The following is a 15,049-nucleotide window of genomic DNA, read 5'->3' on the forward strand; positions in this document are numbered from 1 at the left end:
AGTGGTAGTACTACCCTAGTCACGTTCACCGTGCGCGATTGGAGGAATATACCCTCGCTTGCACGGCAGGCGATCAAACATCCGAAGTAAATTAAGGGAACAAACTCCTCCACCAAGGTAAAAGCATCAATGATGCTGTTTACAGTATAGCCAAAGAAATGAAACACGTCAATTCCGAGCGTCGACCCTCAATCTCGCACATAAGCCTACCTTAACCGCCCAGTTCCCTACCGTCTCTGTACTACTCACTTTACATTCTCTATTCTTTACTGGCCTTGGCAATGCATATCCTTCCGCTGCTGGCCAGTACGGTCTCCGCCGTGGCCTTCCCCGGGGCCGAAGGCTTCGGTCGCAACGCAATTGGCGGTCGCAACGGCAAGGTCTACGTTGTCTCGAACCTAAACGACTCTGGCGCCGGCTCCCTTCGCGATGCTGTATCGCAACCTGACCGCACCGTCGTATTCTCCGTCGGTGGCCTAATCAAGATCAAAGAACGCATCGTTGTCTCAAAGCGAATCAGCAGTAAGTAACGTTGTTGCACGAATTGCACCTGAGACGTTTACTGACTTCGTCTTCTACATTTAGTCCTCGGCCAAACCGCACCCGGCGATGGTATAACCGTCTACGGCAATGGATGGAGTTTTTCAAATGCCGACGACGCCATCGTGCGATACATCCGTATCCGTATGGGCAAGATTGGGACGAGCGGAAAGGACGGGATGGGCATCGCTGAAGGCTCGAACATGATTTTCGACCACATCAGCGTATCCTGGGGCCGCGACGAGACCTTCAGTATCAACGGTAACGATGCGTCAAACATCACCATCCAGAACAGCATCATCGGGCAAGGACTCGAACCGCATTCTTGCGGTGGCTTGATGCAGACCAATGTCGGCAATGGCATATCTTTGTTCCGAAACTTGTACATTGATAACAAGACGCGCAACCCCAAAGTCAAGGGCACGAACGACTTCACCAACAATGTGGTATACAACTGGGGCGGCGGCGGTGGATATATCGCCGGTGACTCGAGCGCTGCATCGGAAGCAAACATCGTTGGAAACTACTTCATCAGTGGTCCGAGTACAAGCGCGACGGCGTTCACTCGCGGCAATGCGAACTTCAAGGGTTACGTCGAGGCAAACTTTTACGATTCGGATAAAAACGGTGCACTCAATGGAGCGCAACTCGGCGCTACTTCATCCAGCTACGGCGGCATCGCCATTCAAACCACCAAGTTCCCGTTTCCCGCCCCTGCAAAGATCTTATCCGCAGCAGACGCTCTGAAGCTCGCCGAAGCATCTGTTGGAGCGAGCAAAGTTCGCGATTCGGTAGATAAGCGCCTCATTGCTGAACTGCAGAGCTATGGCAAGACTGGCCAGCTTATTGCCGATGAGAATGCGGCCCCAATGAACGGACCAGGACCTATAGCTGAAGGCACAAAATGGGTAGACGCGAATAATAATGGCATACCAGACAATGTAGAGAGTCAGTTCAAGACGGTTGAGGACTGGGCAAACTCGCTTGTGCCGTCGAGCTATTAAAAGGCCCGTAGGGAAAGGGTGGTCAGGTTACTTGTGCATACTCTTATTCTCTATTTCTAGGTAAATATTTAACAAATAAGCAATGAGAGCGAGAAATTATAGTGACATGAGTAAGCTTAGCAGTATTCCAAGTTTTCCGTTTCTTTTCGTTTAACGAGCCCTATCCTAAACGTAGGACTTTGTGAAAATAAAAATCACTATAGTGCGTAAACCAGGGAAGAGTAGTTATTCAGCAGGCCAAACGGAAGAGTGCGGAAGGGGAAGTCCGACACGAGGCCGAGTATAGGGATCAACTTGATGAGGACCGCATTTGGAAAAGTCGGTCGGTCAATCAATCACCCATTGGGAACATGAAACGGAAAAGTGATAGCCCGTCGCCCACTGTGGTCGTCACGAGTACAGCTATACGAGGAGCGATACACAACGCTCATATGGGCTTGTTACAACAATAGACAACTATACGACGAGACAGGGTTCTCCACAGGGTCCGGTGATCAGCCGCGTAAGTTAGACGTAAATCATCCGAGCGCATGCACCAATCGGCACCTGGTCTCCAGTAAACCAACATTACTATTGGTGGTGAAAGCGATGGAGCATTATACGATACCTCGGTCTCGCAAGGTACTTTGTCATATATAGTCCGTCTTAGCATCGATCAATGGTGGTGTAAGGCCAAGGCTGGGGTGGTATACTACATAGGGGAAGGTAGCCGCGCAAATGCAAGCCCAATAGCAATCTATAAGTCAATAACATGTTCAGATTGTATTGTGGCCAGTACTTCTTCTGATCAGATCAAAATACGGAGTTTACCACTCCTCATACGTACACGATGCGCCTACTTCTCGCCCTGTCAGCAGCTCTACTTCCCTCCATCGTCTCATCCTTCCCCAATACGCCTTTCAAAACCTCCTCACAATGGGTCCACGACTCCACTGGCGAGAACTTTACCTATGTCGGCGTCAATTGGCCCGGCGCAGGTGAAGTCATGATCCCCGAAGGCCTGCAGTACCAATCCATCCAGTCCATCGTTTCGAAGATCAAAAGCCTGAACATGAACGTCGTGCGCTTGACATTCGCTATCGAGATGATTGACGACATCAAGGATAGGGGTGGAGACGTGACATTGCAGAAAGCATTTCAGAAAGGACTAGGAAGTAATGGAGATAAGGTGTTCCAGAGTGTGATCAAGAACAATCCGCAGTTCACTGCATCGACTACGAGGCTGCAGGTAACTATCCATCGTAGAGCTTTTTGACATTGATTATGTTAACAGTAGTGAAGGTATACGACGCCATTGCGGCCGAGCTTGCGAAACAGCAGATATACGTTCATCTCGACAACCACATGTCCAAAGGAAAATGGTGCTGCGGCGGGAACGATGGGAATACTTGGTTTGGAGATACCGACTTCAACGTGAACAACTGGAAGCGCGGGCTACAGTACATGGCCGACCATGTTCGTTCCCCTCCATTCAATTCCTTCCCCACTGGCTATCTTCGCTTTCCCCTCTACATTTCTCGCCATACTAACGATGTTGTATAGAGCAAGAAATGGCCCAACATGATTTCCATCGGCCTCCGCAACGAGTACCGTAAGCCCGATAAAGCCGGCAGCTCACTAGCATACAACTGGCAAGTCTGGTATGAGCAAAACAAAGCTGCAGCCGATATCGTCAACGCAGCGAATCCGAATATCCTAGTTTTTCTCTCTGGGCTAGACTACGACACGAAACTTACACCCATACCTAATGCTGATGATTTGGGTGGCGGCAAGAAGTTCCGGCTATCAGATTTCTCGTACAAAGACAAACTAGTGTTGGAGCTACACAACTACCAGAACTCGGCAAAGGCTTGTGGTGATATCGAAGGCGGACTATGGAATAATGGTTTCCGTGCCACTGGTGACAAAGCTGTCAACAGAATGCCCGTGGTGCTGACAGAGTTCGGGTTTACACAAGCGGATAAGTCGTACAATGGGGTATATGCAACATGTCTGCGCAAGCTCATGCCACAGTGGAAGTCGGGCTGGACGGTGTGGGTCATTAGTGGGAGCTACTATATAAGGAGTGGAACGCAGGATTTTGAGGAGAATTGGGGACTACTGAACCATCAGTGGAGCGACTGGAGGAATAAGGATGCGATTGCTGCGCTGAAGGGGATGGTTGACGAGACCTTGAAGGCAGTGAACAGATAGCTTTTGCGGAGACTGGAGAGATAGGCTGGAATAGTCTTCAGTGCATTACGGCAGAAGCCATGGAGTTTTGACTAACCGGTGCGTCCCGTGTAACTGTGAAGAGAGAAGCTGCCACGTGATATACCTTGACATAACCTTTCGCCTTTAGTCAATGACTACTGTATTCAGGCTCATGTTTAATCATTTTGACTACGGCTCTTGGACATTTAAAGTCTACTGCTGATGACTATTGAATTAGGTCGTAGAAGGTCCTAAGTAAGACACTGACTGGTGGGGTCACGCAGCCAAAATGTTTCCGACGCCCCAGGAGTATATCGATTAACGTCTAATAGAATGGTCTTTGTGGTCCGAGGCAAAACTGAAGACGGTTGCTTCCCAGAGGTCCCGCTTATGTATGACGAAGCTTATCATAGTCGTTATCATTAGCACTACCCCACTAACGGCTGACCGTGACTCAACCAACCACAGAACTTCTATAAAACCATGACACCCGCAGGAGCTTCAATGTAGGCCTCGACACAAGTTCCATGTTGTCCAGAATGGCAATTCACGGCGTCATCCTCGACGAGATAAGAGCTCACCCACTCGTCTCCTTGTTTCTCACACCATTGACCCTCCTCCTGATCCGCTCTCTATACAGAGTCTATTTTCACCCTCTCTCCCACATCGCCGGCCCCCTCCTGCCCAAGATTACGTCCCTTTGGCTCCACTACCACGCCTATGTCGGCGACGAAGCTAGTGTAATACATCTTCTCCACCAGCAATACGGCCCATACGTCCGCGTTTCCCCCGACGAGGTTGACATTAATGACGCCGACGTCATCCCACCAATCTACGTATCAAAGGGAGGGTTTCCCAAAGCTCCGTGTTATGCAAATTTTGATATCGATGGACACAGCACGATCTTCTCGAGTACCAATGCGGAGTACAGAAATTCGAGAGCCAAGGCGGTTGTCCCGATGTTTTCAACGAAGAGCTTGAGGGAAAATGAGTTGGCTATTTGGGGCTGTGTGGATCGCATGGTGGAAAGATTGATAGAGGAGAGTCAGAGTAAGAGGGTGGTGAATGTGCTGAATTTGACAAGAAGCTTGGCTATAGATGCGGTATCTACCCACCTGTTTCGGGAGAATTACGACGGTGTTAGCGAAAGAGGCCCTGTGTTGAGTGTGAGTGCGTTTGTCGATGCTTTCGTGGCTGTGGGGCGATTCTTTTACCTACCCAACACTGTGTTCGTTTGGGTAGATTGGGCTGTCGCGAAGTGGCAGGCTGACAGGGAGACGGATGACAGTATGACACTTGTCGATAGGTTTGTGGGTACCCTTGTGGCGAACACGGCGGCCAAGTCAACGACCTTTCCAGGGCGTTTGTTGGCTGCGGGTCTTAGCGATTCAGAAACAAAAGCTCAGTGTAAAGATTTGGTCTTTGCGGGAACAGACTCGACTGGAATGAACCTGGCAACTATCATCCGTAATCTGGCACTGTATCCGGGGAAATACGAGAGGCTGAAGAAGCAGGTTAATGCCAATGCTGCACTCGGAGGCAATGCGCTGGATGTCCAAGCACTACCCTACCTCAATGCTGTCGTCAAAGAGGGTTTACGAATCAGTATGGCAAACCCCACCCGCCTTCCCCACGTCGTGCCATTGAGCGGCTGGACTTTCAAGGACACCTACTTCCCCGCTGGCTCCATCGTTGGCTGCTCAGGCTATGAGCTGCACCTCAACCCCGCCGTATTTCCTGAGCCTCAATCCTTCAGACCTGAGCGATGGCTCAAAACTACAGATGAGATGTCAAAGTATTGGTTCGCGTTCGGCGCTGGCAGTAGAGCGTGTATCGCGAGGAACTTGGCGACTATGGAGCTGCAGTTTGCGACAGAGAGACTGGCGAGGAGTAATGTTCTAGACGGTGCGAGGCCGGTGCAGGGGGAGGTGGAAATCTTCGAGTGGTTCAATTCGAAGGTCAAAGGGGAAAAGATTGAGCTCATTTGGGATGGAAAAGTATCATTATGATGAAATCTTCCAGTAAGCTATATAAGTATTATCTGAGGACCTGCCCCTTTCCAGCCTCTATACACCAGTATGCCTCGAGGAGAGGCTCTCAAGTACAGGGCTTCAAATGCAAGGTATTGAAATCAACCTTACATTCAAGCACCCGTATGCCCAGCGTCCAGCGTCCATTGGTCCATGTCAACCTCGCCAGGAAGTATGACTAGGGACGCCTGACAATAACGTCATTGAGAACTCCTTACTCCTTCGCATTGACTTCGGTCGTGTTGACAACCACGGTAGCATTGAGCCCATCTGCTGTGTCGCCCTCGAGATCTGTGCCCGCAGAGGCCGAGTCGTTTTTGCAGTAGTTGAGCTTACACTCGTCCTTGCACTACCATTTTGTTAACATCATGTCAAATGGGCTTCTATAACACAGCTCTGATGCTTATATGCTTACTGTTTTTCCTCTCTCGCCCTCGCACCATTCCCTCTGACAGATGGGTCGGCAGTATTCGTGGGAATGCCAGAAAGCGCATTGCTATAGTGTTGTTAATGAGTGAAGTAGTGAGTGGCATTGGAAAGAGACTTACAGAGTCGCATTTACTAATTTCGTCGCAGCACCACTTGCAGTTTTCGCTGTCGCAGACGGTCGGAGGCTTGCGAGGTTTCGGCTTTTTCGGATGCTTAGCGACAGCAAGGCCGATAATGGCGACGAAGAGGAGGATTGTGAGTAATTTCATCTTGAGGTTTCGTTGATGGAATTGTGTTGCTTCTGAGTGGGTGTTCACAGTGTATTCTTATAGAAAGAGAGGAAATGATAAGGAGAAAGACAGGAGGTGAAGTTGTGCTCTGGGGTTCTGACTTTATAGGCCTCCCTAGATTGCAACGGGGGCGTGTGCAGCATTGCGCTATGAATCTTTGAGAGCAGGTGAGTCAAATGGTTACAGCAAGTGGGTCGAGTGAATCAAGTGGGCATAGCAGGTATTGAGCACGGGGCATCTGTTTATCTTTGTTCTAGCAGCCCTTTTCTCCATAGGGAAAGCACGACTAGATTGTCTCTGCTTGCTGTTTCAGTCAACAGGCAGCACCCGTTTGTGACTCTCTATATTAGATAGCTACGTACATCGTGGTAGGGTCATCTCAATTGAACTACTTCTTACTTGATATAAAAAGTTATGAGCCCAGTTCAGCACACGGCCGATGGCCATGCAACTACTTTAAGATTATATAGATTTAAGCGGTAATGGCGTCGGTGCAACTGCCCTGTGCCGAATCCTTGGCAATTCTGAGTGAATTGAATAAAACCAGTCTTACCAAATGCGTTTTAACGATAGCCTGCGCGTATATAGAACAGGCCGCCCAACGTACGTTCCTTCTTTCCCTGCAGCGCCGCCGCAACTCAATTCGCCGACTTCAACCACAAACATGCCTCGCACAAACCCCAACGGTCTCCGACGCAGTCACTGTGCCTGCATTGAGCACAACCGATGCTTCGCAAATCTCCTTCATCCATCTCCCCGCCGAGCTCCGCAATCGAGTATACCAGTTCGCCATCGCCGACCTCCCGACACCCACAAAATTGAGGTATACGCCACTCACAACTCAAGCTCCTCGAGGCTATCGTGCCCTCACGACAGTATGTAGGCAGGTCCGCGCCGAGTTTCTGCCATTGTATATGAGGAGTGTCAAAATCGAGATCTCTCTGCTGGACATGCCCCGGTTTTTCCAGTTCTTCTTCCCGGACACGGACGAGCGAAATCCCAAACCAACGAATGTCACAGTGATGGTTATTGGCGCAGATGTCTCGACATACTTCGCGATCGAGGCGCGCTTTATGCTCCTTGCCCAAGCGCAGACTCGAGATCTGGAGTTAAGATTCGAACCCTCATACCATTATATTGCAGTTGAGAGCGGCGGTTACTATGAGCTTGACGACTGGGACAGTAAGTTTCTCGCTGACGTCTTCAATGACGCACGAAAACTCCACCAGAAGTTCCATCGAGACTTGGAGCGTGGCTATATCTCCTCCCTGACGTACAATCCGAGTCGTTGGACATGGGCCACGTGGACTTTGACTATTCTGAAAGAGGTTGGAGGCTTGGTAGATACGGAGATCGAGAAGCTGAGCGAGTATGCAAGCATCCTATATACGATCCGTGAAGCAGGTATTGTTCGTGCCAGTGTTCGAGTCGAGGGTCTCGAGGGGAAGTGTGTCGAGGAATACACATTTGAACCAGAGAACGGGTTGATTAAAAAAAGGACGGGGACGAGCTGGCGCTAGATTGGTGGCGTACATGGTGTATAGAGAAGTATCAATGATCTCTCAAGGAGCAAGACTGCGCGTTTGGTCTTCCCATGCCGATTTCCAGCAGTTTCTACCCCATGTAAAAAAAGCTTGTTTCTGCTTACCTTTTAGACACATTAAGCATCTGTCTCTACCTGTCTGTAGTTGAATAACCAGGTAGCTCATAGATACACAATCAAATAGTACAGACTTTAACTTACTTCTTCATCGTTGAGTTATTTATAGATGCTTTCCGAGAACTCAACTTACCCAGGGATATCTCATTCACTCCATCTTGGAGAACCGTGCCTCTCACCCACGGCTGCAGCCTCCAGGAAATGACGTGCAACCTTGGAAACGCACGATCTCGCTTAGCGCCTCAAGTTCCCGGTGCTGGCGGCACTCTCACCTATACAAATATACGCTACACCCCACCCTTACCTTTGAAATCTACTGAACGACTCTTTCCACTCATACCCCAATCCTGTCTCACCAACTACCCTTCAACGCCCAAGAAATCCCTCGACCCTAGTCATCATGTCGTATTACGATAACGATTGTAGTTACGTTACGACGGAAAAAGCGAAGCCAGTCGAACGAAAGCTACGGCAGATCGACAACTCCGCTACGGCGGCAGGTGATGGGAAGCCATTCCCCTTTCTACATCTCCCCGCCGAAATCCGCAATCAAGTATACCAATACGTCTCTGCTGATATAGAGGGCCCTCTCCGCCTATACCATATTCTCCCCTGCTATCATCGAAAGAGCAATTCGAGCTACATTAGCCTCAATACGGTCTGTCGACAAATCCGCGCCGAGTTTCACCCACTCTTCTACCATAATACCAAGATTGTCATTCGCCTGGATGACTTTTCATCATTTATCAGGACGTATCTTGACACTGCTGCCTCTGCGTACAGCATTACGCAAATAGCAAAAGTCACGGTCGAGAACTGCGACGCCATTCTCTCCCGTGAGCAAGGGTGGGATATACTGCCCTTGCTCCAGGACAAAGCACTCAACCGCGATCGCAAGTGGTCGTTCCAAGTCGGATGGCGAAGTCCGATGTGCCAGACTCTCAACAAAGTTGTCAATTGTCCGACACGTCGCCTCCTAGGAGACATCAAGTCCGGCATATTCTCCGAGATCCGGTTTTGCCAATGGGCTGCCCAGAGTGGGTATGTCAGGACGTGGAAGCTAGTCGTACGCAAGAGGGAGGACAAGCTGAATCATCAGGAGAAGAAAAACATGGAAAGGTACTGTCAATGGATGTCAGTCAACAGCCTAGACGGTATGCCGTTGTGGAATAGGTTAGATTCTGGAAATTTCGAGACCGAGAGTCTTGTTGGCGTTGAGATCTTTGTGTGTAACGCCCGAGGCAGAATGGTAGAGAAGTACGCTTGGGACGAGGAGAAGTCGCGCATGGAGATGGTCGATATGGCGGCGGAGAAGTCCAGGATGGTCCAGGGCTGGCGAGCTGAGAGCTTCACGCCGAGGGCGTGAAACATACCAATGGCCTAAAGTACTTGGTGAGCAGGAGGAGGTGGTATAACAGTCATGACTTGGATGGAAGCTACAGTATCGATGCCTGGTCTGAAAATATACATGTCATTTCCTTTCTCAAATACTGTATGATCTGTGGCAAGGCTGAGGTGATGGATTTCGGAATATTCGAGAGAGAGCGACCGTAGTATCTGTGGAAGGTCTTTCATCAGGCTCGTAGCGTTCTCCAACCCGTGGACATATCATATCGACACTCTGTCGCGATGAGGTTGCGGTCCTATCAACAGAGTGACAATCCTCCCCGGGACAGTCGGACACCACGATGTATGACGTGCAGATGTGGGAAGCCGAGTATAGGTCGCTGGCTCGGTGTTCCTATGGTACCGTACCAAGCGAATCTAGTGGGTATGACATCATGCCAAGACTTGCTGCCGGCCGCCGCAACGCCATTTTGCGGGGAAACCTTCTCCGCACGCCATCAGCGCCCGTCTTTGGTGCTCGACATGCAGCTACCAGCGTTGTTGGACCTCTCGGTGTAACCCCAGCACTGCTCGGATCGTGACCTGGGTACTTTCTAGGACATACGCCAGGGATGACAATGCGCGTACCCGGCTCCTCAAGGCAGCCACATACGTGTGTGCTGCGCGCACATTCGCTTCGGCCGGTGGAGAGGCAGGTGCAATGGCAGGTTTCTTTGTGCCTTGGGTAGTGCGTGGGGCGGGTTAATAAATGGGCACAATGGACGCGTCCTGCGCGTACCCAGCATCGTCAGACTTACTCCGTCTTTGAGACTCAGTTGCCGTACATCGACCTCAATGCGCTCCTGGACTGCTGCCCTCATCGCGGGTGCGCCATTGGCGTCCGCCTTGTTCATCAATGGCAGCGTAATCGCGCCCTGCGACTCGCCCATCTACTGCTATGGCGACTTGCTTCGCGAAGTCGAGCTTGCAAGGCCGTTTGAGGATTCGAAGACGTTCGTGGATCTGTGAGTACTTCCTCTGTGCTCTAACTCGACCCGACTCACCAATTGCAGACCAACAACACGGCCACTGAACGAGGTCCTTGCAGCCTTCGCAAACCTCTCGCGACCCATTGAGAACAATACCGCGCTCAACAACTTCCTCTCTACCTACTTTGGCAAAGCTGGCTCCGAGCTGGAAGAAGTGCCTGCAGAAGAGCTCAAAACCCAGCCTGACTTCCTCGAAAACGTCAACAGCTCCGTTGTCGAAGACTTCACCCGCCAAGTCATCGATATCTGGCCCGACCTCACACGCCGCTATGTCGGAGCTGGAAACTGCTCTGGCTGCGTCAACTCCTTCATCCCCGTCAATCGAACCTTCGTCGTAGCGGGAGGACGGTTCCGAGAGCCTTATTACTGGGATTCCTTCTGGGTTATCGAAGGCCTTCTTCGTACCCAGGGGTCGTTTACCCAGATAGCGGAGAACATCATCGAGAACTTCTTGGACCTGGTCGAAGACATTGGCTTCGTGCCAAATGGCGCTAGACGGTACTACGAGAACCGATCGCAACCACCACTGCTCACACAAATGGTCCGCGTCTACGTCGAATACACCCAAAACTACACGCTTCTTGAGCGCGCCCTGCCTATCTTGGAGCTGGAATACGAGTTCTGGGTGAATAACCGCACCGTGACTCTTGAGAGGGCTGGCAGAAACTACTCGCTCAACCACTACGAAGTTCAGAATACCCAACCACGACCAGAGTCTTACTACGAAGACTATGTGACTGCGAACAACGAAACCTACTTCAATAAGGAAGGCAAGCAGTTCAACGCCACCCAGCCTCTAAACGAGACAGAGAAGGCGACGCTATACTCAAATCTCGCCTCCGGAGCAGAAAGCGGCTGGGACTATTCCGCACGCTGGATAGCAAATCCGTCGGACGCTGTCACCGATACCTTCTTCCCCCTTCGTTCTCTCAACACCATCGAAATCATTCCAGTTGAGCTAAACTCTATCCTCTACTATAACGAGATTACGATCGCCGAGTTCTATCGTCGAGAGGGAAACTATACCGCAGCCCGCAAATGGGCGGGCCGCGCAAAGAACCGCAGTGAGGCAATGACGACTTTGCTTTGGAGTGCAGAGCACTACAGCTACTTCGACTACAACCTCACCTCCTCCAGCCAAAACATCTACACGCTAGCAGATAACACTAGCACACCCCTCTCGCTCTCCGGAGCTCCGCCAGGCAAGCAAATTTGGTTCCAGATTACGCAGTTCTATCCATTTTGGACAGGTGCTGCACCCGATTCCATCAAGAACGACCCCAAAGCCATGCGCCGTGTCTTTGCACGTGTGGAAGAACTGCTAGCAAACGGCGACGGCGCGATCGCAGCAACGAACCTCGCAACGGGACAGCAATGGGACGAGCCAAATGTCTGGCCCCCGCTGCAGTATATTCTTATGAAGGGTCTGCTTAACACGCCGCTTGAGGTGAACGAGGAAGACGACGAGGAAACTACAGAAGACTATGTTTGGACCCAGGACCTCGCGCTCCGCCTCGCACAACGTTACCTTGATTCTCTGTACTGCACATGGCGAGTTACTGGTGGCGCGACAGAGGAAGTGCCGCAACTTCCCAATGCGGAGGGGAATGGCACAATCTTCGAGAAATACAGTGACGCGAGCACGAATGCAAGGGGTGGAGGGGGCGAGTACGAGGTAGTCGAGGGCTTTGGGTGGTCGAATGGTGTTCTCATCTGGGCTGTAGACCAGTTTGGTCAACGGTTGACAACGCCAGAATGTGGCAATATCACAGCAGCGAATCTGGGTGGCGGCGGTGCTAAAAGGAAGAGGAGTGCAGTAGAACTGTCGAAGCGGGATGCGAGCTGGATCAAGAAGACGAAAAGATCGAGTCAGTGGAAGTACTAAAGCTCACACCTTTTGTGAGGGAGGACGGCAAACTCGGCCAAGGTAGTCCGTCCGTCTTGGTCCTCCACTATCACCTTCGACTTCCTTCGATAATATAATAGTAATACATTATCTGTATCCATTTGTCACTCCCGGGAGACATGCACTTCACTCATTGCAACTAATTCGGAGCTGTACCCCGCTCTATTAGGGGCTAGATACTTTTTTCTTTTTCGTAACTCGGGGAGATCAAATGACCACCGCCCCGCCCGGCATGCAGGCAGGCCGAGGCGGCGACTAATTTTTGAGGATAGTACGGAACCCCACTCAGCTTCGCTCTTTGTTCGCATTTACGGCACTATCGTCCCTAGGGGGTGCTTGGCAGTCACAAGTTGCACATAGCATCCTAGTGACGCTAGTAGCCTGCATACCGAGGTTGGTTTGTAGATTGCTCGAGGCAGCTTCGACCCATCTAGGAGTTCGCACGCGGCGAAAAAACAACATCTACTGCTCGATGAGATGGGTGTTTGGTGGGGTAATGCAGGCCATACCGAGGCAGCCAAAGTAGCTTCAGTGCGATTATTGGACAGTATCATCTTCAGATCTACCATCCTGGTTACCCCAACTTTCGCGATACTGCCTTGGGCATTTGCCCCGATGGAAGACTAGGACCTGGTAATCAGGCACGAATGGCTTCACCTATCGGTCGAAGATGCCAGACCTCGCATTGGGCATCTAAGGCTGGCCCGTTATCAGCCTAGCTATGGGGTAGACTAATCTAGCGTACGCGCTAACGGCTTGTTTGAGACCCCTGACGGATGCTGAACGACCTCAGATCTCTGTCCCGAGGTTTCAACATTTGCAAAACACCGAAGTTCACTATAGTGGATACAGTGACAAATGTTTCACGACGGAAATAGAAAACTAAAATAGATGCGTAGAGGGCTGGAGGGCAGACCTGCAGCCTCGTTCACTCAAGACCGACGATGAGGAGCAGACCGACAGTTACAGCAAACATCATCACTTACTTGGATTCAAGATGCTACCTTGGGCCTTAAACCCGGTGCGGGATTTTCCACCCACCACGTTGAATGGCGGCCTTACTCACGCCATCCGAAAGCACCATGCAGTTTCAATCTATCGGCACTGGCTTGCCGTTCGACGTTTGGGATTATGCGCCGCGTGCGGCTAGCACCCGAGATTAGTGTCCTTATATCCAGCCTGGAATCAAAACGCTCAGCATAGCGGTGCATGTTCTAGCCAGGAACTATTCAATATCGGAAGTACATTGCCTTGTTAGGGTTAGTAGCGTGGGAGATCGACAACAGAGAGGTACCTTGTGGAGGGATATGCGCATGAGGCCGATGTAGGTGAGCGAAACTTTATTTCAGAGCTTCCGAGGCAGCAAGTTGTAGCATAGTAGGCTACATCCTGGTAAGTGTGAGTTGAAGGGGGAGATGGAGAAACATAAATACCATGCATTATCGTCTCCAAGGGAAGCTCGACATCCACAGGCCAGTTCCTTCATTCACATTCACTATCACTTTCTTTCGCTTCTCCAACCCAGTTCATTCGCCTCAACACTAGTTCAAGATGAAGTTCCTCGCCATCTCCGTCCTAGCTGCGCTTGCAGCTGCCTCTCCCATCGCTGTCCCCGAGCCAGTGAACGACCTCGAAGTCCGTGAAATCGACGCCCGCCAGCTGAATGCCGGTACCAGGAACGAGCTCGAAACGGGCACTGCGCCTTGCCCAAAAGCAATCCTCATATTTGCTCGCGGCAGCACTGAGACTGGTAACATGGTATGATTCTTCACCAACCCATCCTGATACGCCAACAATGCTAATGTTTGGACTAGGGGACACTCACTGGACCCCCTGTCGCCAGTGCCCTCGAGAGCACCTACGGCGCAAACAACGTCTGGGTGCAGGGCGTCGGCGGCCCATACGTAGCCGATCTTGCTTCCAATGCGCTACCAGGTGGCACTTCGCAGGCTGCGATCAACGAGGCAGTCAGGCTGTTCAACTTGGCAAACACAAAGTGCCCCAGTTCAGCCGTCGTTGCTGGTGGATATTCGTACGTCTCCCCTATCCGTTCACATCCTTCAACACAACTTACTCACGTTCCCCACAGTCAAGGCAGTGCCGTGATCGCCGGTGCCATCCCCAAGCTCTCCGCCACCGCCCGCGCACAGGTCAAAGGCATCGTTGTTTTCGGTTACACACAAAACCAGCAGAACCGCGGTGGCATTCCCAGCTATCCCTCGGGTGACTTGAAGGTCTTCTGTGCGCCTGGTGATCTTGTGTGCAATGGCACGTTGATCATCACCCCAGCGCATCTTACATACGGTGTTCCGGCAGCTTCAGAGGCGCCGAGGTTCTTGCAGAGCAAGATTGGTGCGTAATAAGGAAGTGACTGGGAAGGAGGGGTTGGCGTGAGATGTGGTTCTTCTTCTTCTTCTTTTTCTCCTAGCTGGTCTGTGTTGAAATGATTAGTTTTTTTGATAAAATGCACTGGCTCTTAGCTGTATATTTTGAACGGCCTTGTTAACGATTTTTCGTTGCGAAATCACGCATTCTTGACCTATTCTTTTCGCATGTTTTTTAAATTATCGGTTGGCTGCAGGGGCCCTTACAAGTTCACTGCTATCACGGGAGACGCTAAAG

At 50.9% G+C, this 15,049-nt stretch overlaps 8 protein-coding genes across 8 annotated transcripts; 7 read left to right on the forward strand and 1 right to left on the reverse strand.

Annotated features, from left to right (window-relative positions):
* Nucleotides 1-281: 281 nt before the first annotated feature.
* K460DRAFT_341700 (polysaccharide lyase family 1 protein) lies at nt 282-1,633 on the forward strand (the record flags this gene model as incomplete). The annotated part of the gene is made up of 2 exons (XM_040931160.1): nt 282-522; nt 586-1,633. 2 exons carry the CDS (start codon nt 282-284, stop codon nt 1,542-1,544), a joined length of 1,200 nt encoding a protein of 399 aa, XP_040786054.1. The 3' UTR covers nt 1,545-1,633.
* A 740-nt stretch (nt 1,634-2,373) lies between these two features.
* On the forward strand, nt 2,374-3,737 carry K460DRAFT_378626 (glycoside hydrolase family 5 protein; the record flags this gene model as incomplete). The annotated part of the gene is made up of 3 exons (XM_040935092.1): nt 2,374-2,772; nt 2,826-2,999; nt 3,087-3,737. 3 exons carry the CDS (start codon nt 2,374-2,376, stop codon nt 3,735-3,737), a joined length of 1,224 nt encoding a protein of 407 aa, XP_040786055.1.
* A 456-nt stretch (nt 3,738-4,193) lies between these two features.
* K460DRAFT_146306 (cytochrome P450 4A10) lies at nt 4,194-5,870 on the forward strand. The gene has a single exon (XM_040926775.1). It carries the CDS (start codon nt 4,265-4,267, stop codon nt 5,744-5,746), a length of 1,482 nt encoding a protein of 493 aa, XP_040786056.1. The 5' UTR covers nt 4,194-4,264; the 3' UTR covers nt 5,747-5,870.
* Nucleotides 5,871-5,981: 111 nt separating this feature from the next.
* K460DRAFT_407846 (uncharacterized protein) lies at nt 5,982-6,465 on the reverse strand (the record flags this gene model as incomplete). The annotated part of the gene is made up of 3 exons (XM_040937112.1): nt 5,982-6,116; nt 6,183-6,263; nt 6,316-6,465. 3 exons carry the CDS (start codon nt 6,463-6,465, stop codon nt 5,982-5,984), a joined length of 366 nt encoding a protein of 121 aa, XP_040786057.1.
* A 503-nt stretch (nt 6,466-6,968) lies between these two features.
* K460DRAFT_407847 (uncharacterized protein) lies at nt 6,969-8,006 on the forward strand (the record flags this gene model as incomplete). Its single annotated transcript, XM_040937113.1, has 1 exon — nt 6,969-8,006. One exon carries the CDS (start codon nt 6,969-6,971, stop codon nt 8,004-8,006), a length of 1,038 nt encoding a protein of 345 aa, XP_040786058.1.
* Nucleotides 8,007-8,485: 479 nt separating this feature from the next.
* K460DRAFT_146315 (uncharacterized protein) lies at nt 8,486-9,836 on the forward strand. Its single transcript, XM_040926776.1, has one exon. The coding sequence runs from the start codon at nt 8,547-8,549 to the stop codon at nt 9,510-9,512; it is 966 nt and encodes a 321-aa protein (XP_040786059.1). The 5' UTR covers nt 8,486-8,546; the 3' UTR covers nt 9,513-9,836.
* Nucleotides 9,837-10,001: 165 nt separating this feature from the next.
* Nucleotides 10,002-12,487, forward strand: K460DRAFT_315894 (glycoside hydrolase family 37 protein). Its single transcript, XM_040930321.1, has 2 exons — nt 10,002-10,497; nt 10,546-12,487. Exons 1-2 carry the CDS (start codon nt 10,328-10,330, stop codon nt 12,404-12,406), a joined length of 2,031 nt encoding a protein of 676 aa, XP_040786060.1. The 5' UTR covers nt 10,002-10,327; the 3' UTR covers nt 12,407-12,487.
* A 1,491-nt stretch (nt 12,488-13,978) lies between these two features.
* Nucleotides 13,979-14,787, forward strand: K460DRAFT_341709 (carbohydrate esterase family 5 protein; the record flags this gene model as incomplete). Its single annotated transcript, XM_040931161.1, has 3 exons — nt 13,979-14,185; nt 14,242-14,459; nt 14,517-14,787. The coding sequence occupies 3 exons, from the start codon at nt 13,979-13,981 to the stop codon at nt 14,785-14,787; spliced, it is 696 nt and encodes a 231-aa protein (XP_040786061.1).
* Nucleotides 14,788-15,049: the final 262 nt, after the last annotated feature.

This window comes from Cucurbitaria berberidis (assembly GCF_010015615.1).
Source record: "Cucurbitaria berberidis CBS 394.84 unplaced genomic scaffold K460scaffold_4, whole genome shotgun sequence".
NCBI classification, from domain to species: Eukaryota; Fungi; Ascomycota; class Dothideomycetes; order Pleosporales; family Cucurbitariaceae; genus Cucurbitaria; species Cucurbitaria berberidis.

What these genes read in the sequence shown, in the direction of transcription:
- K460DRAFT_146306 (XM_040926775.1), top strand. Translation starts at nt 4,265, where the DNA reads ATGTTGTCCAGAATGGCAATTCACGGCGTCATCCTCGACGAGATAAGA.
- K460DRAFT_146315 (XM_040926776.1), top strand. Translation starts at nt 8,547, where the DNA reads ATGTCGTATTACGATAACGATTGTAGTTACGTTACGACGGAAAAAGCG.
- K460DRAFT_315894 (XM_040930321.1), top strand. Translation starts at nt 10,328, where the DNA reads ATGCGCTCCTGGACTGCTGCCCTCATCGCGGGTGCGCCATTGGCGTCC. An exon ending in TCGAAGACGTTCGTGGATCT is followed by an intron (nt 10,498 to 10,545) that starts GTGAGTACTTCC and finishes CACCAATTGCAG; the next exon opens with ACCAACAACACGGCCACTGA.